The following is a 21,564-nucleotide window of genomic DNA, read 5'->3' on the forward strand; positions in this document are numbered from 1 at the left end:
CATAAAGAAATTAGATGCGCTACTTCTTGAAAAAATATTATTTAGTAATCAAACAGTTCTCACCGTAATTCAGTAAAACGCCACATTCTTCCGTCAGGGCGGTCAGAAACAGTCTGAAAATCTAAGAGTAGAAGCAGGATAGGTTGAGGTGAGAAGTAATTGTTAAGAAAAAAATCAATACGTTGCGCCGTTTCCGAGTCCATTAGCATTGAAGCTAACAACCAGACCGTTTCACACCCAAATTCAAGCGGCCTGGCAGGGATGGTTTCGCCACATGTCTTCTTTCCTAAAACCAAACAAGAGAGCGATACAAAAATTGGATATGAGACGGTAGTAAGGATCGAACCCGAGCCAAACTTTGAGCTGTCTCGTGCGGTATTGTCCGCAGCTCGTGGTCTAGTGGCTACCGTTGTTGCATCTGGATCAGAGGGTCCCCGGTTTGATTCCCCGCCGGCTCTTGGATTTTCTTCGCTCGGGGACTGAGTGTTTATGTTGTCGGCAACATTTCATCATCATTCGTGAAAGTGGCGAGTATGGACCGTTTACGGACTGAGAATTTGTACGGCAGCTGATTACCGCGGAGTTGAGCGCCCCACAAACCAAACATCATCATCGTGCGGCATTGTCTACGCCGTGAGAACAACTGACACTTATTGTATCTGGCGGGACGGTTGGATTTTGGCGCGCAACCGCCTCATTGACTAACTTCAATACTCATTAACTCGGAAACGGCGCAAAATATAGAATTTTTTTTCTTAACAATTACTTCTCACCGCAACCTACTCTGCCTATACCATTTACAAGTTTTCCAGACTATTTCCGACCATCCTATATAGCTCACCCATGAGCTCTCCTGTGATGAGAAATCGCTTACAGAATCTCAACAACTCTAATTTCTTGTAATCACGCTTTGTTTACCCCATTTTTACACACCTTTCTCACTGACAGATCTTCAGTCGTTCAGAATCCTCGTTCTCATACATTCAGAAACCAGAAAATCGCACACTTTCTATTCCACCTTCCTTCACTCACAGCTACACCTACATACATAACCCGCCAGTCACCGTATGGCGTGTGGCAGAGGTTACCGTGTGCCACGACTAGCCATTTCCTTTCCTGTTCCACTCACAAATGAAGTGAGTGATAAAAAATGCTTCGGTACTACCCCTAATTAATCGTATCTTCGTGCTACGTAATCTAAATGTGAATAGGCGCAGAAGAATCGTTCTGTAGTCAGTCTCAAATGCCGGTTCTCAAGTTTCCTCAAAAGTGCGTCGCGGAAAAAAAGAAAAGTCGTCTTCTCTCCCAGGGTTCCCATTGATTTTTTGAAGCGTCTCCGTAATACTTGCGTGCTGATCGAACCTACCAGTAACAAATCTAGCAGCCCGCGTCTGAATTGCTATGGTTTCTTCATTTAATTCGACCTGGTGGGGATCCCACACAGAGCAGTACTCAAGAATGGGTTGCACTAGCGTTCTACACGCTGTCTCCATCCAGAATGAGATTTTCACTCTGCAGCAAAGTCTGTGCTGATATGAAACTTCCTGGCAGATTAAAACTGTGTACCTGACCGAGAATCGAACTCGAGACCATTGCCTTTCGCGGGCAAGTGCTCTCGAGTTCGAGTCTCGGTCCGGCACACAGTTTTAATCTGCCAGAAAGTTTCACGCTGTCTCCATTTTAGATGAGCTAAACTTTCCTAAAATTCTCCCGATAAACCGAAGTGGACCATTCGCCTTCCCTCTTACCGTCCTTACGTGTTCATTCCATCCACGTCCGTTTCTCTGATTTTACACAGATATTAATGTTTCAGATACTGATCTCTCTCATAAAAATGGAAATGTCGTGTGGCTAGGGCCTCCCGTCGGGTAGACCGTTCGCCTGGTGCAAATCTTACGAGTTGACGCCACTTCGGCGACCTGCGCGTCGATGGGGATGAAATGATGATGATTAGGACAACACAACACCCAGTCCCTGAGCGGAGAAAATTTCCGACCCAGCCAAAGAAAATATATATGTACCACATTTACATACACTCCTGGAAATGGAAAAAAGAACACATTGACACCGGTGTGTCAGACCCACCATACTTGCTCCGGACACTGCGAAAGGGCTGTACAAGCAATTATCACACGCACGGCATAGCGGACACACCAGGAACCGCGGTGTTGGCCGTCGAATGGCGCTAGCTGCGCAGCATTTGTGCACCGCCGCCGTCAGTGTCAGCCAGTTTGCCGTGGCATACGGAGCTCCATCGCAGTCTTTAACACTGGTAGCATGCCGCGACAGCGTGGACGTGAACCGTATGTGCAGTTGACGGACTTTGAGCGAGGGCGTATAGTGGGCATGCGGGAGGCCGGGTGGACGTACCGCCGAATTGCTCAACACGTGGGGCGCGAGGTCTCCACAGTACATCGATGTTGTCGCCAGTGGTCGGCGGAAGGTGCACGTGCCCGTCGACGTGGGACCGGACCGCAGCGACGCACGGATGCACGCCAAGACCGTAGGATCCTACGCAGTGCCGTAGGGGACCGCACCGCCACTTCCCAGCAAATTAGGGACACTGTTGCTCCTGGGGTATCGGCGAGGACCATTCGCAACCGTCTCCATGAAGCTGGGCTACGGTCCCGCACACCGTTAGGCCGTCTTCCGCTCACGCCCCAACATCGTGCAGTCCGCCTCCAGTGGTGTCGCGACAGGCGTGAATGGAGGGACGAATGGAGACGTGTCGTCTTCAGCGATGAGAGTCGCTTCTGCCTTGGTGCCAATGATTGTCGTATGCGTGTTTGGCGCCGTGCAGGTGAGCGCCACAATCAGGACTGCATACGACCGAGGCACACAGGGCCAACACCCGGCATCATGGTGTGGGGAGCGATCTCCTACACTGGCCGTACACCACTGGTGATCGTCGAGGGGACACTGAATAGTGCACGGTACATCCAAACCGTCATCGAACCCATCGTTCTACCAGTCCTAGACCGGCAAGGGAACTTGCTGTTCCAACAGGACAATGCACGTCCGCATGTATCCCGTGCCACCCAACGTGCTCTAGAAGGTGTAAGTCAACTACCCTGGCCAGCAAGATCTCCGGATCTGTCCCCCATTGAGCATGTTTGGGACTGGATGAAGCGTCGTCTCACGCGGTCTGCACGTCCAGCACGAACGCTGGTCCAACTGAGGCGCCAGGTGGAAATGGCATGGCAAGCCGTTCCACAGGACTACATCCAGCATCTCTACGATCGTCTCCATGGGAGAATAGCAGCCTGCATTGCTACGAAAGGTGGATATACACTGTACTAGTGCCGACATTGTGCATGCCCTGTTGTCTGTGTCTATGTGCCTGTGGTTCTGTCAGTGTGATCATGTGATGTATCTGACCCCAGGAATGTGTCAATAAAGTTTCCCCTTCCTGGGACAATGAATTCACGGTGTTCTTATTTCAATTTCCAGGAGTGTACATATAAATTTCCTTACTTCAGGTAACATAGATTAATGAAGGAAAGTGGAAGAAAGAAATGCAGTGTGAACAAACGCCTCATGAAAATTCCGTCACAAAGCAGTAGACTGAATCTGTGGAATGGGGAATTAGCGGGGAACACAGACATTGGCCACATAACTTTTTCGCGCCATGGGCCCCAGAAATCGGGCCGACGCAGTACCTACTGCAGTCCGGCACGAACTGTTTGCGGCTGTAGAATTTCCGACGCCGTAGCGGTCGCGGTTTTCCCGTGGGGTGCCGCAGCTGCTGCGCGGAGGTTCTTTCTGATGTCGTCGCGACTGAACGCACACGCCGCTTTTTGCACCTAATGCGCTGGATCGTGTTTATTTACCGAAAACATCATCTGCGGTCAGGATTTGTGCCGTCCGTGCTGTATTATTTTTGTACGCATTTACAGGGCGACTCTTTTGTATTTAGTTTCCTTTTTAGTTTTATTTCACGCACACCAGACTGCCGGTCGCGAGTATTTGGCTATTCACTGACCACGCTAATGTGTAAAATCGGAAGAAATAACACAGCGGTAAATGCATGCAGCAGTTAAATTCCAATCACATTTGCAGAGTCGCACCGCGATTGACGTTTTAAATAAATAAGTACACAATGGCACGAGTAGGCTAAAAGGCGAAATGTTACCATTTGTGGTGAACAGATTACAAACGACACGCATTTCTGCCTCACATTCAGTGGGGTCAGTTTTCTCTGTGCTCCTGCTATACAGCTGTAAAAATTATGAATCCCCTGTGTGCATACCAGTTACTCAAACACTCTGAACACGATTGTTCGGACCACTTCATTCAATAAGATGAAACGCTTTTATTTAGCTCATGTTCTCGTTCGCGAAACTGTGGCATTTAATATTTTACATGCTGTAGGTGTGGAAGTAAAACATGGACGATGAACACCACAGTCGGGAAAAGACTGTAAACTTTTGAAATTTGGTACTACGCAAGAATGTTGAAGGATAGGTGAGGTAGCTAAATAAGAGATGTTCTATTGAATCTGGAGGTGGGCCGGGGTGGGGGGGGGGGGGGAGAAAGCATTGTGGCAGATTGTGACTAAAAGATAGGAGAGATTGGTAGACAACATACTGAGGTATCAAGAAGGAGTTCATTATTTATGAAGGGAAGTTGGGAGGTAAAAATTGTAGAGGTACAATAAGGCACGAGTACAGTAAGCACATCCAAATGGAAATAGATTGGAATAGTTATCCACACATGAAGAGACTTACTCACGAGACGTAGAGAAAAAGAGTAAGTTGTAAAGTTTTGCTAGCTGATGGGTAAGTTCAGCTTTTTAATGGGAAAAGATTTCTTCCTAGGCGCACAATGGCCTTTTTCCTCACGTTATGTGAAACTTCTGTTTTGTCTGGTGAGGTCACTGTAATGATGTTTAAGAACAGTGCCATGGTTTCACTTCGGCTGTTAATTAACAAGTCGGAGGAGCGTTCAATAAGTGGTACAACACATTTTTTTTCTCGGCTAATTTCGTTGGAAAATTTCAGAATTTCGTGTGAGACATCGTAGAATATTCCCGCTATATCCCTTATAGATTCATGAAGTTCCGATAAATGGAGCTGCTAAACATAGGCCGCAGTATGGTGTCTATAACAGATGTGCCTGTAATTGAAAAAAATATCATTATGAACTCTGCATTGGCAAAAGATTCTGGAGTAATCCCCCTTCGGATCCCCGGGAGGGGACTGCCAAGAGGTAGGTGACCATGAGAAAAAGACTGAATATCCAACGAAAGGATAACGTTCTGCGAATCGGAGCGTGGAATGTCAGAAGTCTGAACGCGGTAGGGAAGGTAGATAACCTTGAAAGGGATGAAAGGGAAATGCTGAGGCTCAATCTAGATATTCTGAGGATCATTGAAGTGAAATGGAAACAGGACAATAATTTCTGGTCAGATGAGTATAGGGTAATAGCAATAGCAGCTGAAAATGTTATATCGGGAGTAGCAATCGTCGTGAATAGGAAGGTAGGGCAAAGAGTGGGCTGCTGTGAACGGTTCAGTGATAGGTTTGTCCTCATCAAAATCGACAGCAAACCAACACCACCAACGATAGTTCAAGTATACATGCCGACGTCGCAAGCGTAAGATCAAGAGCTAGAGAAAATATATGGGGATGTTGAACGGGTAATTCAATACGTAACGGGAGATGAAAATGTAATAGTTATGTGGGCATAGAATGCGGTTGTAGGGCAAGAAGCAGAAGAAAGGGTTACGGGAGAATATGGGCTTAGACTAGGAATGAGAGAGGAGAAACACTAATTGTGTTCTGCAACAAATTTCAGCTAGTAATTGCGAATACTCTGTTCAAGGATCGCAAGAGAAGCAGGTATTCTTGGAAAAGGCCGGGAGATACAGGAAGATTTCAGTTAAATTACATCATGGTCAGGCAGAGATTCCGAAAACACATACTGCATTGTACGGCGTACCCAGCAGCAGATGTGGACTTAGATAACAATTTAGTAGTGATGAATAGAGTAGGCCGAAGTTTAAGAGACTGGTCAGGAAGAGTCAGTGCGCAAAGAAGTGGAATACGGAACTACTAAGGGATGAAGAGATACGCTCGAAGTTCCTTAGGATACAGATCTATTAGAAATAGTTCAGCAGTTCAGTTGAAGAAGAATGGGCATCGGGCAGTCATACAATTTGGAAAGAAAAACATAGGTGCAAAGGAGGTAATTGCGAAGAAACCATGGGTAACAGGTGAAATACTTCAGCTGACCGACGAAAGAAGGAAGTATAAAAATGTTCAGAGAAAATCAGGAACACAGAAATACCAGTCACTTAACTATGAAATAAATAGGAATTGCAGGAAAGCTAAGGTGAAATGCCTACATGGAAACTTTGAAGAAATGGAGAAAGAAATGACTGTAGGAAGTACTGCTTCAGAATGTAGAAGAGTCAAAACTACCTTCAATCAAAATAAATGCAAGAGTCGTAATACTGCTGTAAGAGTCCAATGGAAATTCCACTGTTAAATATAGTGGAGGGAGAGGGTAGGTGGGAAGGCTACACAGAAGGGCTCTATGAGGGGGAGACTTGTCTGATGACGTGTTAGAAGACAAAACAGGAGGTGACATGGAAGATATTGGAGATTCAGTATAAGAATCATAATTTAAAAGAGCTTTGGAAGACTTAAGGTCGAATAAGGCAGAAGGGATTCATAATATTCCACCATAATTTCTAGTCATTGAGGGGAAGCGGCAACAAGACGTCTGTTCATGATGAATCCGGCGATATATTATCAGACTTTCGGAAAAATGGTCATCCACACAATTGCGAAGATTGAAAGAGCCAACATCTGCGAAATTTATCGCACCATCAGGTTAACAGCTCATGCATCCAAGTTGCTGACAAGAGTAGTATAGATAAGAATGGAGAAGAAAAACGGGTTAAAACGGATGTAAGACAGGGATGTAATCTTTCGCCCTTATTGTTCAGTCTTTATAGCGAAGAAACAATTACGGAAATAAAAGAAAGTTTCAAGGGTGAAATTAAAATTCAAGAGGAAACGATATCAGTGATAAGATTCGTTAACGACGTTACTGTCGTCAAAGAGGTGAAGCAGAATTACAGAATCTGCGGAGTGGAATGAACAGTGTAATGAGTGCAGAATATGGACAGAGTAAATCAAAGAAAGGCGAAAGTAATGAGAAGTACCAGAAATGAGAAAAGCGAGAAAATTCACATCAGAATTGGTGATCACGAAGTAGATGAAGTTACGGAAGTCAGCTACCTAGGCAGCAAAATAACGCATGACCGACGGAGCAAGGAGGACGTAAAAAGTAGATTTGCACTGGTAAAAAAGACATTCCTTGCCAAGAGAAGTCTACTACTTTCAAACGTAGCCCTTAATTTGAAGAAGAAATTTCTGAGAATGTACTTTTGGAGCACAGCGTTGTTTGGTGTTGAGACACAGACTGTGGGAAAACCGGAAAAGAGGAGAATTGAACGATTTGAGATGTGGTGGTGCAGAAGGTTGCTGAAAATCGGATGGAATGACAAGGTAAGGAATGAGGCGGTTCTCCGGAGAATAGGCGAGGGGAGGTATATATATGGGAAGCACAGACAAGAAAAACGGATAGGAGGGTATGACATAAGATACGACATCATCGAATAACTTCCATGGTACTAGAGGGAGACGTAGAGGATAAACACCGTGGAGGAAGACAGAGATTGGGATACACTTCGGATGTTGCTTGCAATTGCTGCTCCGATGAAGAGGTTAGCACAGAATGGGAATTCGTGGCGGGCCGCACCAAAATGGCTGAAATTGGTGGTGCACTCTAAGTAGGGAGCTGTCACGAGCTCCTTTAGGCGGAAAACCAGAGCATCACAGACATTCATAGCCGCCTGCAGAATGTATGCGGAGACATGGCAGTGAACAAAAGCACGGTGAGTCGTTGGGCGAGGCGTCACCATCACAACGTGGTCGCGCAAACCTGTCCTTCTCCCGCGATCCGGCCGGCTGCACACAGCTGAGACGTCTGTAAAGTACAGACGTGAGGACGCTCTTATTCGAGGTGATAGACGGATCACAACACCTCGCTGCTTAGTTAGATTTCTCTTGGTAGAGGTGACACACTAGCCCACCAGTTGGTGTACTCAACGGTGTATCCCGCTGGGTTCCTCGCCACGTAACAAAGACCGTAAAGAGCGACTGTTTGACCAAATGAAGAGTGCATCCCGCGAGAAGCAGTACGTGGATGATGGGGAGGTCATTGATGCAGCACGACGTTGACTCCTACGTCGAATGGTTCAAATGGCTCTGAGCACTATGGGACTTAACATCTGAGGTCATCAGTCCCCCAGAACTTAGAACTACTTAAGCCTAACTAACCTAAAGACATCACACACATCCATGCCGGAGGCAGGATTCGAACCTGCGACTGTAGCGGTCGCGCGGTTCCAGACTGTAGCGCCTATCCGATGTCGACCAGTAGAGTGGTACCATGTGGGAAGATAGGTCCCCCAAGCAGCCTAGGGTAAGGCCGTCGCACTGAACGTAGACTACGTTCAAAATAGGTTCCTGTAGCCAAAGGAGTGGGGAATAATGAGAGAATCCTGAATGAGGCAAACTTGCAGAGAAGGCTTGCATTTTTTATTGAACGTCCCTCGTATTTACATTATTACATTTCGCACAATTGGCCAATTTCGCCAATAAAAGTTATCTTATGTAAAAATGCTGGTTCATTCTACCTCATACCCGAGCCAGCCGGCCACTGTGGCCGAGGGTTCTAGGCGCTTCAGTCTGGAACCGCGCGACCGCTACGGTCGCAGGTTCGAATCCTGCCTCGGGCATGGATGTGTGTGATGTCCTTAGGTTAGTTAGGTTTACGTAGTTCTGAGTCTTGGGGACTTACGACATCGGATGTTAAGTCCCATTGAGGTCAGAGCCATCTCAACCATTTGGACCATTTCGGCCTTACAGGCCTTTCTCAACCACGACGACACTTGCCAGTCGTGCGGAAGTAAGCAACCATCGACGTGGAACCATGTCACTAACGGATGTACACCAGTGGTACTCTACATGAAGGCAATGATTATAACGGATGGGATGGGTGTATAGTGCTGTCATGTCTGTGCTATGTGACGACGAGAGAAAGCATACAGTGGATCACTGTGCCTAAACTCGAATAGCAACAAGGGGGCCGCCGGTCTTAAAGTCCCCATTTGACGGACGGTTCACAGTCATGAGCGTCACGTGCCCCCATTTCATGAGACACCGAGAAAGGTTTGGAGTTCAGTCCAGGACCGTGGGGCCGTCTGGTGAGCGTGAAGTTTACCCCGGCAACTCTCCTCCCATTGCCTGTCAAACAGTGGCGGGGAGAATTTCTCCCGCCACCAGGACTGGAATCGGATGCTTCCAGTTCGAGTATCACAGGCTTGCTTAACGGCTTCGGTAACGGAGACGGATTTACTTGCTTTAAAATGTCTGTGTAATGACAGGTAACTGTGCAAAACATGTACTAAAATCATTTCTGAGAACACGAACCAATGTGGATAACAACTCAAACTGTATGATGATTTCTGCCGTTACGAAATTATTTTAAACTCGATGGTGGACCGCTTGCAGAAGAACGGAGGAAGGATGGTGGGTTTGGCCTGGGGGAGGGAAGGGGGGCGGGGGACATTCAGAAGTTGGACCGGTGTGCTTTAGAGGACCATACGTCAGGGTGTGTGTGGGGCTTCCGATCCGGAATGCAGGTCACGTGCGGTCTTAAGCATCAAGCAGCGCTGCTCTCGCCTTGCTCGCGAAACACTACAGTGGTTGTACCAAACCTGGAGAGAGGAAGGCTGTAACACTGCTGACGTCACCCTGTGTGCCAAGTCTCAGAGGACTGAGGCGCTCCTCATGAAGTGAAAGTAGTGTCAGGGACATTGCAGTCCTCAAAAATTGCCTCCCGTGCGCCCTGAGTTTGTAAGATGAACTCTTGCTTAAAAGAGTTTATTTGTTAAACGGAAAATCGATTATGTTTGGTGTTAACCGGTAACTTCCCAATCTCCGATTCTTTAAAAAGTCGAACTCCCAAGTACAGGGTGATACAAAAAGAAAGAACAGATTTCAGTTGTTCATTACAGATAAAGTACACTGAGGGAAAAAAAGGAGCTGTACCAAAACATAGCCGGCCGGTGTGGCCGTGCGGTTCTAGGCGCTACAGTCTGGAACCGAGCGACCGCTACGGTCGCAGGTTCGAATCCTGCCTCGGGCATGGATGCGTGTGATGTCCTTAGGTTAGTTAGGCTTAAGTAGTTCTAAGTTCTAGGCGACTGATGACCTGAGAAGTTTAGTCGCATAGTGCTCAGAGCCATTTTTGAACCAAAACATAACAAATGTAAGGTAATGAAACTGCAAGAGTACATTTGTCTACCTAACATATTTAATTACGTGTTAACATTGCAAGACGACAGGTTAGTGCAAGCGCGAGGAATGCCTTTGCAAATGTGAAATGCTGGTACACTAATAACCGGTGTGATCGCCACAATGTGAAATGCGAGCGGGCAAGCTGCGTGTGTTGTACAGGTGGCGCATGTCCGCTTATCGGACAGAGTTACACGCCTGTTGCACGTAGTCGGTCAAGACGGTAATGCTGATTTTGGATGGCACTGGAGTTGTCGTCCGATGGTCTCCCATATGTGTTCGACTGCAGACAGATCTGGTCATCGAGCAGGCCAAGGCAACATGTCGACACTTTGTAGGGCATGTTGGTTTACAACAGAGGTATGTGGGCGAGCGTTATCGTGTTGGCAACAACCTCTGGAATGCTGTTCGTGAGTGGCAACACAGCAGGTCGAATAGCCTGATTGACGCACAAATTTGCATTGAGGGCGCTTGGGGTACACGGCGAGAGTGCACCAGCTGTCATATGTAATCGCGTCCCAAATGGTTCAAATGGCTCTGAGCACTATGGGACTTAACAGCTGAGGTCATCAGTCCCCTAGATCTTAGAACTACTCAAACCTAACTAAGGACACTACACACATCCATGCGCGAGGCAGGATTCGAACCTGCGACCGTAGCGGTCGGGCGGTTCCGCACTGAAGCGCCCAGAACCGCTCGGCCAATCCGGCCGGCAATTGCGTCCCAGACCATAAGTCCAGTGCGTCTAGCACATAGAAAGGTTGGCTGCATGTCCACAAGCATGTCCACAACTGTAACCAACATGCAACCGTTACTGGCACAGAGGCACAACTAGCTTCCATCAGAAAACAATATACCTCCACCCTGCCCTCCCAAGAGCTGTAGCTTGACACCACTGAAGTTGGAAATGGGGGTGGTTTGGGAACTGTGCCATACACTCTACAGAGAGTCTGTCTCGGAGCTGTCCTTAAAGTAATGGATTTGGAACTGCCCGTTGTGTCACTGTAGTGCCAACGGCTGCTCAAATTGCTGCTGCAGATGCAGTACGATGTGCCAGAGCCATACGCCGAAGCCGGCAGAAGTGGCCGAGCGATTCTAGGCGCTTCAGTCTGGAACCACACGACCGCTTCGGTCGCAGGTTCGAATCCTGCTTCGGGCATGTATGTGTGTGATGTCCTTAGGTTAGTTAGCTTTAAATAGGTCTAAGTTGTAGGGGACTGATGACCTAAGATGTTAAGTCCCATAGTGCTCAGAGCCATTTGAACCATACGCCGAAAACGGTGGTCTTCCGTCTCGGAAGTACGATGTGGCCATCCGAAGCCCAGTCTTCTTGCGACTGTACTTTCTCGTAACCATCGCTGTCATTAATCATGTACAGTGGCTACACTCCCACCAAGTCTTTCTGCCATATCGCAGAAGCAACATCCAGCTTCTCGTAGCCCAATTAGACGACCTCCGTCAAACTCGGTGAGGTGTTGATAATGGCTTCTACTTCCGCGACCGTTACAGCGTGTATTTAAAGCAAACCTGACCTAACTCCTCAAAGTGTATTTAAATCAAACCTGATTTGCATCCCTATAGTCGCGCTAGTAGCGTCACTCTTGCTGCCTTCAAATCTGAACAGTGATCACCTTTCAGATGTAGGAACAGCCTTGCAATTTTTCTTTTATGTCGCGCAACTCTTTCTTGGTGTTCTTTCTTTTCTTTCGTTTTGTTTTCTTCATCACCGTATGAAAGACAGAAGAAACACGTTGCGCAAGCCACTGGATAGAGCAAACGTCCAAGTTTTATGTTCGCACAGACACTATATCACACACTCAACATGAGAACCATGCGTTACTCGAGAAACACCGAAACGATAGTCCATTTCTATCCACACACGAATGACTAGATCCGTGTTTATTGACTAGACAGCTTAGATTTATTACACTCAGCTCTTGAGCAGTAGTTTCCACAGGTGAAAAAACGACTGTCTTTTATGTACCACACAGAAAAAAAAAATCACTAGGCGCGCGGTTCGGTGACCTCGGAGGTCGAAAGCAGTGAACCAGATCTTGCCGTCCGCCTCTTCCAATCCAACGTTGTGGGATGCTGTTGTTAAGATAACGTCGCCCCTCAAAGTGAAAGTGTCGCGGGGGGCCGCGATGCATAAAAGTGAAAATCATTGGAATCTTGGTGTGAGGGAAATATCAATTTTGCAGTATGCCCAGGTACGACATTCCTGTCACAGACCGAGCGAGGTGGCGCAGTGGTTAGCACACTGGACTCGCATTCGAGAGGACGACGGTTCAATCCCGCGTCCGGCCATCCCGATTTAGGTTTTCCGTGATTTCCCTACATCGCTCCAGGCAAATGCCGGGATGGTTCCTTTGAAAGGGCACGGCCGACTTCCTTCCCCGTCCTTCCCTAACCCCATGAGACCGATGACCTCGCAGTTTGGTCTCTTCCCCCAAACAACCCAACCCCCCTGTCACAGTTTCCTTCGCAACAAAAGAAAGGCTCATAAACTTTGTGAACAAAAACGGCAAAAAACATTCAATACCAGTGACTCTCTTTCATGTTCGACGATGACGCCAGGACAGCCGGGGTGGCCTAGCGGTTCTAGGCGCTTCAGTCTGGAACCGCGCGACCGCTACGGTCGCAGGTTCGAATTCTGCCTCAGGCATGGATGTGTGTGATGTCCTTAGGTTAGTTAGGTTTAAGTAGTTCTAAGTTCTAGGGGACTGGACCTCAGACGTTAAGTCCCGTCGTGCTCAGAGCCATTTGAACAATTCTTTTTTTGATGATGCCAGTACTTTGTGGCCCCCAAATTCTTAAGTTATGGGTGTTTAGTTTACCCGATACATGAAACTTTGATTCGTCCCTTCGTGTCCTCTGCCATATCCTGGAGAACTGGAATGCAAAATTCGTTCCTTCTGTTCCGCCGGAACGTAACTACTGCAGTAACTGCTACTTGTAAGCCTTCATACGCAAGCATCGTTTCAGAAGACGCCATAGCTTTGTTTGAGGAAGCTGACGTTGCTGTCCTGGACTTCTTCTACTGGCGTCTTCCCTTTGCGTATGCAATCAGGTTTCAAGAATTTTGTATGCCAGTCATAAATCTACTTGTGCAGAGGCGGCTTCTTGTTGAATCGATGGCGGAATGCACATTCCACTTTAACAATGTATCGACTTCTCCTAAATTCCAGCACATAAAATGATATCTCTTGTGGTATAGTTTCCATGTTGCTACAAACAAACAACAGCACAGATGTGACGAAAATTGAAACTTCCTCTGTCCAGTGATATGCGTAATGTGTTTGTATCTCTCATAGTTTGTCTGTAATAAACAACTGAATTCTGGTCGTCGTTTCTTCACGCATATTAATGTTTATAAAGCCATATCCTGAAATATGCGTCGTGCGAGAATATAATTTTGCAGATACATTTAGTGGTATGTATGGGCATTTTTTCAAAAATTTGTTATGAGTGGATTCAGTATTAAAGAAGTAATAAATTAAAAGATGATGCCTGATTCTGCAGTTTCACTGCTTGAACAGTGAAAACGGAGTAAGCGGTAAACTTTTTTTCCTTTCATTAAGGGGGAGGGGGGATGGGGGAGACGGTAGGTCAACGAGAAAAAGATTCTAAAAAGGCTGGAAATTATGTGTAAAGTTTTTGGAAGTCCGTAAGTGTTCTCATTCTGAAATAATCGATAAATATAGTGTCGTGTAGTTTGCGCACTGTATTACACTGCCTCAAAACATATACACTAACATTAACGTAAGATTATAGTTCTTAATGAGTAGAGTATGATAGCATTTTAAATTTTTAAGTTCTTTAGGTTTGAATTTTAGAGTCCGTGATGGGGCTTTCTTGCTTCGTATGAGCGTTACTGTCATATCCCTGTATACTGACCAATTCTCCTGGGACAAGGAGTTTTATAGCTGCATTCACTTCTTTCTGTGCCGAAATTAGATTCATTAAAGGATAGTGCACATCTTTTTCGTTCTAGTGTTGTGCTTGTGAATTTCTGTGTTACTCTCAAACATATATGGATTGATGACAACTAATTTCATAAGTGAATATATGTCCTTTAAGACAGTGGTTAATATTCCCAGCTGCTTAAAAAGTTACCTGCAAGGTGCGGGTTCTGAAATGCACACATAATTACATTCTGGAAACTGACAAGGTGACCTTACGGATTCTGGTCCTCTTCAGTTTTGTTCACAGTTAAGGACTTGAAGTGCGGTAAGTGCAGTTTGACGCATTTCTCAAAAACATTCGGAAAAGTCGACTGTGAAGTTGTCGGAGTGCTGTTAACTATAGAACATTTCACGGCAGGTAAGTGAGTCTCACATAGCTGAAGAGCTACTCTCGAAATCAAGAGGTCGCTGGTTCGATTCTCTGTAGGAGGTTTTTCAAATTTTTTTGCATTCTTTATTTATTATTAAACTGAAATGCTAACTAACAAATGTTGAAGTGAATCTTAATTTTTTAATCGAAATAACGTTTTCACATTTATTTACCGATAGCGTGAAAATGTGAGTGCCCATAATAAATTACATATTTTTAATAACATCATAATTGTGTTTCTAATATTATGCTTGTGTTTTCGTAGTCTTTAGAAATGAAAAAGTGTTTCACATTGTACTTCATGTTCCCCATATTTTATCCATTACATGCTCGCTTTAATCATGCCATTGGTACAAGGTTCGGTCTCTTGCAGTGAATATGATGATAATTGGTATATGAGAGTGATTCCATAAGCCATGGCAACCATGGTAGCCTATATCTTTCAATAACGCGACAACATGAGAATTCCACGATGTGCCATGAACCGGTACCGCAGTGTGGCTCTGAGCACTATAGGACTTGACTTCTGTCATCAGTCCCTATAACTTAGAACTACTTAAACCTAACTAACCTAAGGACATCACACACATCCATGCGCGAGGCAGGATTCGAACCTGCGACCGTAGCGGTAGCGGTCGCGCGGTTCCAGACTGTAGCGCCTAGAACCGCTCTGCCACTCCGACCAGCGGTACAGCAGTGTGTCTGAATGTCAACTTAAAACAGGGGTCGAGTATAGGAGGTCACGGAAAGTTTGAAATCGAACATCACATTGGAAATTTGTTATTGTTCACGAATACAAGGGGAAGCAAAGAAAATTCAATCAAAATCAATTACTGTGCCTCGAATTAATCCCTCAGAGCAACACACAGCGTTGCCAACGATGAAGAAGACAGTGAATGCCATTGGAATTGCGCTAATGTATACCACCTGTCGCCGAAATGCCGTCGAGATATACGACCTGTTTACAAAGAGTCAGTTGTGGAATGGGGTCGAAGTAATATATAAAACACACACACACACACACACAAAAATGGTTCAAATGGCTCTGAGCACTATGGGACTTAACATCTGTGGTCATCAGTCCCCTAGAACTTAGAACTACTTAAACCTAACTAACCTAAGGACATCACACACATCCATGCCCGAGGCAGGATTCGAACCTGCGACCGTAGCGGTCGTGCGGTTCCGGACCGAGCGCCTAGAACCGAGGCCGGCCGAAGTCGAATGGACTGGAGTCTGGTAAGTAGAGTGGGTGGGTGAGAATCCATCTTGTAGCATAGACAAACTGAATGCTTCAGGCGCTGGTACCGAGCCATCCTCAATCTCTCAGCTGATTTTTGTAATATTTGACTCAGGCTATCCAATGTACTTACTGCGATTACGGTGATGCTACATCTTCGCACGATATACTGTAGTTGCCATGACTTACGGAATGAACCTCGCAAATATTATTCGTACTATATTGTCATGTATAATGTGTACACGCGGTAAGTGCAAAACTGGATGTGTATGTCCTAAAGGTGAGAAAAACAGCTCCTGTATAAGGATATTTCACTGCGCGCGCGTACTGACTGTCGGGTGCTTTCACCGCTTGTTGCAGTGGAGCAAGGTGCAGTCGGCCAAGTTCTCGATCCTGGAGCACCAGATGGACCCCTCGTCCAACTTCAGCAGCTACAGGTCGACGCTGAAGGCGGCGATGTGGCGGTCGGCCGGCGCCACAGACGAGCGCCAGCGCATCGTCATCCCCTTCTTCTCGCTGCTCGTCAAGGACCTCTACTTCCTCAACGAAGGCTGCGCCAACAAGTGAGTTAAACCACCGTCCACCTTCCTTCGTCCATCCTCCATCAGCTGACTTTTTGTCATCTCGAGTGTAATCGCGTTCAAAGTAGAGTCTGGTATCACCAGCTACTACATAGGGCCTAAGGACGCTTACGTATGGGAGCAGAACTGAAGAACATAACATACGTTCCTCTTAAGACGATGGACCATTAAGTATAAATATCTATGGAGTGAGCATTCGGATGCTCCAGCATCTCCTGCAGCTCAACTCACGTGATTTTAGGACGGTCCATTTAAGCCCGTATAACGCTTAGCGTATTTCGAGTATTTTTACTTTGCCGGTAAAGATACGTCACCTTCAGAGCTTTTTATACGTGTTTTACAGACGTAAACAAATTGATACGTGGAATTGAAGTTAACTCGAAGATTTGAAGAGCAAGGGTATTGTGCTTTTTCACCACAGTATGAAAGCTCAGAACCTACCTTATTTAATTTTCTTTCTGTTGCACTTACTCATATCGTCGAGTCTATATTCTATTTGATTACGTTAGAATGGAACTGTATAGGGCGTCGAATGTTACGAAAAAAAAAATATTTGCAACCATGTTATAGTAAGTCATTAACACCCCCTGATCCAACAAAACATTCTTCTGCGAAGTCTTCAGGACACAATTTGAATATGTTTGTACGAAAGAAATTCTTCCTTATTATTTTGTGGAACCGTATTTTGACTCTGTTCATCTTTCAGGAAACTAGTTCAGTAATTATTCTATAGTGATTGAGATCATTTCTGATGTATGTAGTTGATCCGTAGGTGGCAGGTGGTATGTGCGTTATCCGCTCGTATCACTTAGTACTAATTCTTGGTACAGGATTTCCTGCTGACGACGAGTATCTTAAAGTGCTAAAACACCAACGGTATGATCAACACCCGGTCTACTGAGGTAATCGCATTTGTCTTTGGAAAGTCCTTACACTTATTTGCAAGATATTCACTTTAGGCCCAAAATTTAGTTGGCAACTGGAATTTTGAAGTGCCACTTTTCTTCACGGTAAATGACGACAGCCTAAACAGTTGCAGGATAAATATTTATTAAAAATTCTTGACCACGGTTTCGGTATATCTAAATATACCTTCATCAGAAGTAAAATACCTAAAATTACATCCTGCAATGGAGATTAATAAAACAATTCTGCCAAAGGCGTCGTCAGTATTTAAAGCATCATCTCCATTTATACGTATAAATGGGGATATGTTTTAACTACTGGCGACGCCTTTTATACGTATAAATGGAGATGATGTTTTAACTACTGACGACGCCTTTGGCATAATTGTTTTATTAATCTCCATTGCAGGATGTAATTTTAGGTATTTTACTTCTGCTGAAGGTATATTTAGATATACCGAAACCGTGGTCAAGAATTTTTAATAAATCTTTATACAGCAACAGTTTTGGCTGTCATCATTTACCGTGAAAAATGTCAACAGTTGCTGTTTCAGCCACTTGAAGGTGCCACTTGTATTATTTTTATTTTGGTTTTGCTGCTCTTGGTAAAGACCATGAGAGATCGCTGTTCCCTGTGCGGTACTCATTTGTGTAGAATTTTTACCGTTCTGTTCCTGAAGAACGTTGTCTGGGGTGCACTGTACTGTAGGTTGCCTACAGGTCATTATACTTTCTAGTAACACCAACTTTTGTTAGCAATGTATCTATCTTCAAACACAGAATTGGTAAAATAAAACATTAGGGACAATTGTCAGTTCGCTCTTGTCATTCCCTCGTGATAAGCGATTTTTGCGCAAATTTAGAATTTGTGCACCTGGGAGTTAAGCGCGGGTAACAGTCGGCTGACATAACCGGAGGACACGCCATCCTGGCGGGGTCGCCACCGGCAAACTGCAGCCCCAGGTGCGGGCCTGGGTGTCGCGCACAATGGTGAGCCGGGCGCCGTAACTCAGCGTGCCACAAAAACCTCGTCTCCAGCCCGAGCCTCCGCCCCTTTCTTTAATTCGGCCGCAGGCCTCTCTTCCCCCGCCCCTTCCCGCCCCTCCTTCACGCCGCGAGCCTTTCTAATCCCGTCGCCAGAATTACTTACACGAGGCGGAAACCGCGACAAAAGGCGCCAGCGGAGAAAATACACAGCGGCCGCTCATATTGCGGCCACAGCAGCAGGAGCGGCGGCAATAGCAGCCGCTTTAAATATTTAAAGCAGGCGGGCAGCGAGGCTCCGCATAGCCGCCAACCCGGGCGTGTAATATCGCCCCGTGCCTCACTCTCTGAGTCCGCAAAGTTCTCAGAATTTTCATTAAGGATTTATTTCCTTGTGGCAACAATTTATACTTACTGGTTTCTGCACTTCTGTTGTCGCTAAAGAGAAAGATGTCTAATATCCAACGTCTAGAACAACAGATTAAAATGGGAGACACAAGGAAAGGATCTCGTATTAAAAGATTATAAGACAGAAATGTAGTCACCCTTCTCTACTATTCAACATACACTATGTGATCAAAAGTATCCGGAAATCCCAAAAAACATACGTTTCTCATATAAGGTGCATTGTGCTGCCACCTGCTGCCAGGTACTCCATATCAGCGACCTCAGTAGTCATTAGACATCGTGAAAGACCAGAATGGTGGGACGCTCCGCGGAACTTACGGACATCGAACGTAGTCAGGTGTCTTACTTCTTACGCTAGATTTTCACACTTCTAAACACCCTAGGTACACTGTTTCGGATGTCATAGTGAAGTGCAAACGTGAAGGGACACGTACAGCGCAGAAACGTACAGGCCGATCTCGTCTGTCGACTGACAGAGACCGCCGACAGTTGAAGAGGGTCGTAATGTGTAATAGGCAGACATCTATCCAGACCATCATACAGGAATTCCTAACTGCATCAGGATCCGTTGCAAGTACGATGACAGTTAGGCTGGCGGTGAGAAAACTTGGATTTCATTGTCAAGCGGTTGCTCACGAGCCACACATCACGCCGGTAAATGCCAAACGACGCCTCGCATGGTGTAAGGAGCGTAAACATTGGACGACTGAACAATGGAAAATCGTTGTGTGTAGTGACGAATCACGGTTCACAATGTGGCAATCCGATGACTGGGTGTGGGTATGGCGAATGCCTGGTGTACGTCATCTGCCAGTGAAAGGCAAAAGTTCGAGTCTCGGTCCGGCACACAGTTTTAATCTGCCAGGAACTTTCAAGCTCATAAAGAAATGCAGAGGTTGTTGACGTCTATTGGGATATCTTGTAGCACGCACCGAACAAGAACGAACTGCATTCTTCTTTCGTTCTCCATATACCTTGAGCATTTTGCCTTTTTCTGAACTGGTAAATCACATCGTCCACACACAACCCACTGCTTGGACTGTAATATACTAACTAGCGAGCGGCAATGCACTGAAGGAACATACACACGCACTGTAAGGAAACACAACATCGTACCTAACAACTATGCAGGTTGAATGGCACAAACAAGTGTTGATAGCGAAACTTTTCAAAATACGATATCTCCTAAACGACTCGCACTAGAATCCTGCAACAACCACCATTGACAGTGTAATGTAGTTTGTTAATGTCAACAGGCATTGTTCCGTTTGAAAAAGTGTAAATTTGCACAAAAATACACTATCTAAGTAATATTAGAATCTGTTTACTGGCTAACAGTACGAGCCCCTGACTAAAAATCCATTCTGTGAAAACCACACATCAAAGCACTTTCATTTTCCGAAATATTTGCGATACAGATTTAAGGTGATTCACCCTGTTTTTATCGAAGAGGCAATGAAGGGACAAAACAAAGTTGGATAAAAATTTGGGGTGAAAGGATAAGATTCTATGGTGACATCACTTTCTTCAGTGAAACTGAGCGAGTATTACAGAACCTGTTGAATAGATTGAGAATAATCCGAAAGTGGTGAGAATTAGGAGAAATGAGATTAGCGATTAACATTATAACTGGGGACCGCAAAGTAGACGATTTGTAGGAATTCTGGTACCTTGGAAGCAAAATAATCCACGACGGACGAAGCAATGTAGATGTAACAACAGGTTAACACAGTCAATGAGGACGTTCCTGCCGACAAAACTCTACTGGTATCACACATCGGCCTTAGTCCGAGGAAGAAATTTCGGAGAAAGTACATTTGTATTACAGCAATGTATGGAAGTGAGACATGGACATTGGAAGAACCGGAAAAGAGGAGAATCGAAGCGTTCGAGATGTGATGCTAAGAAGAATGTTGAGAGTTAATTGGACTGATAAGACAAGAGGAGTGAGAAAGTTCTCCGCAGAATCGGGAACAATAGAAATATCTGGCAGACATTGACTATGAAGAGCCAGGAAGATAAGACCTGTGTTAAGACATCATGTAACAATTTCCGTGGTAGTCCGGGGAAAGGTAGAAGACAAAAACTGTATTAAAATAAGGATTTGAATACATTCAACTAACAACTGAGACTGTTGGATGTATGTGGTACAGTCACAGACACTGGCACAGACCGCATGGAGATCAGAAGACCGTGACTTTAAGAGAAGAAGAAAAGTTTGCTGCAGCGTGTGACGTTCTTTAGCAGTTACGTTACGTTCCCAGAGACGTGTATACGCCAAGGGTGGAGAAATGCCTATCAGCACAGCAGTTGGCAACATTTGTTTTTATTTTTTGTGTAAAGTAAAACTAGCTTTTGCATACTTCAAATGAATGTAGATTATCACCCAGACGCTTTTCGCGTTTATTGATACGAAATCATTATTTGGTGACCGCCCCCGGTAGTTGAGTGGATGCCAACGGCCATACCATCATACCATGTTGAATACACCGGTTCTCGTCCGATCACCGAAGTTAAGCAGCCGGCACGGTAGCTCAGCGTGTTCGGTCAGAGGGCTAGCTGCCCTCTGTAACAAAAAAAAACTGAGTTAATGGATCAACAACGACCTGAAACGGGTGTCTTTCGACGTCCGCCCAGACCAGATAAAACGAACAAAATGAAATTAAAAAAAAAAAAAAGTGGTCGGCGTGACAGACTGTCAATCCTAAGGGCCCGGGTTCGATTCCCGGCTGGGTCGT

The 21,564-nt window shown here is 45.5% G+C and overlaps 1 protein-coding gene across 1 annotated transcript in view; it reads left to right on the forward strand.

Moving 5' to 3' along the window:
• The window catches only part of LOC124779384 (ras-GEF domain-containing family member 1B-like), a 318,387-nt gene that overhangs the window by 254,041 nt on the left and 42,782 nt on the right, over positions 1-21,564 (forward strand). The window contains exon 6 of the mRNA XM_047253708.1: positions 16,309-16,511. Within this exon, the coding sequence (XP_047109664.1) occupies positions 16,309-16,511 (203 nt within the window). The remainder of the gene's footprint in view (positions 1-16,308; positions 16,512-21,564) is intronic.

The sequence above is a fragment of the Schistocerca piceifrons genome, chromosome 1 (genome assembly GCF_021461385.2).
Source record: "Schistocerca piceifrons isolate TAMUIC-IGC-003096 chromosome 1, iqSchPice1.1, whole genome shotgun sequence".
Classification (NCBI taxonomy): domain Eukaryota; kingdom Metazoa; phylum Arthropoda; class Insecta; order Orthoptera; family Acrididae; genus Schistocerca; species Schistocerca piceifrons.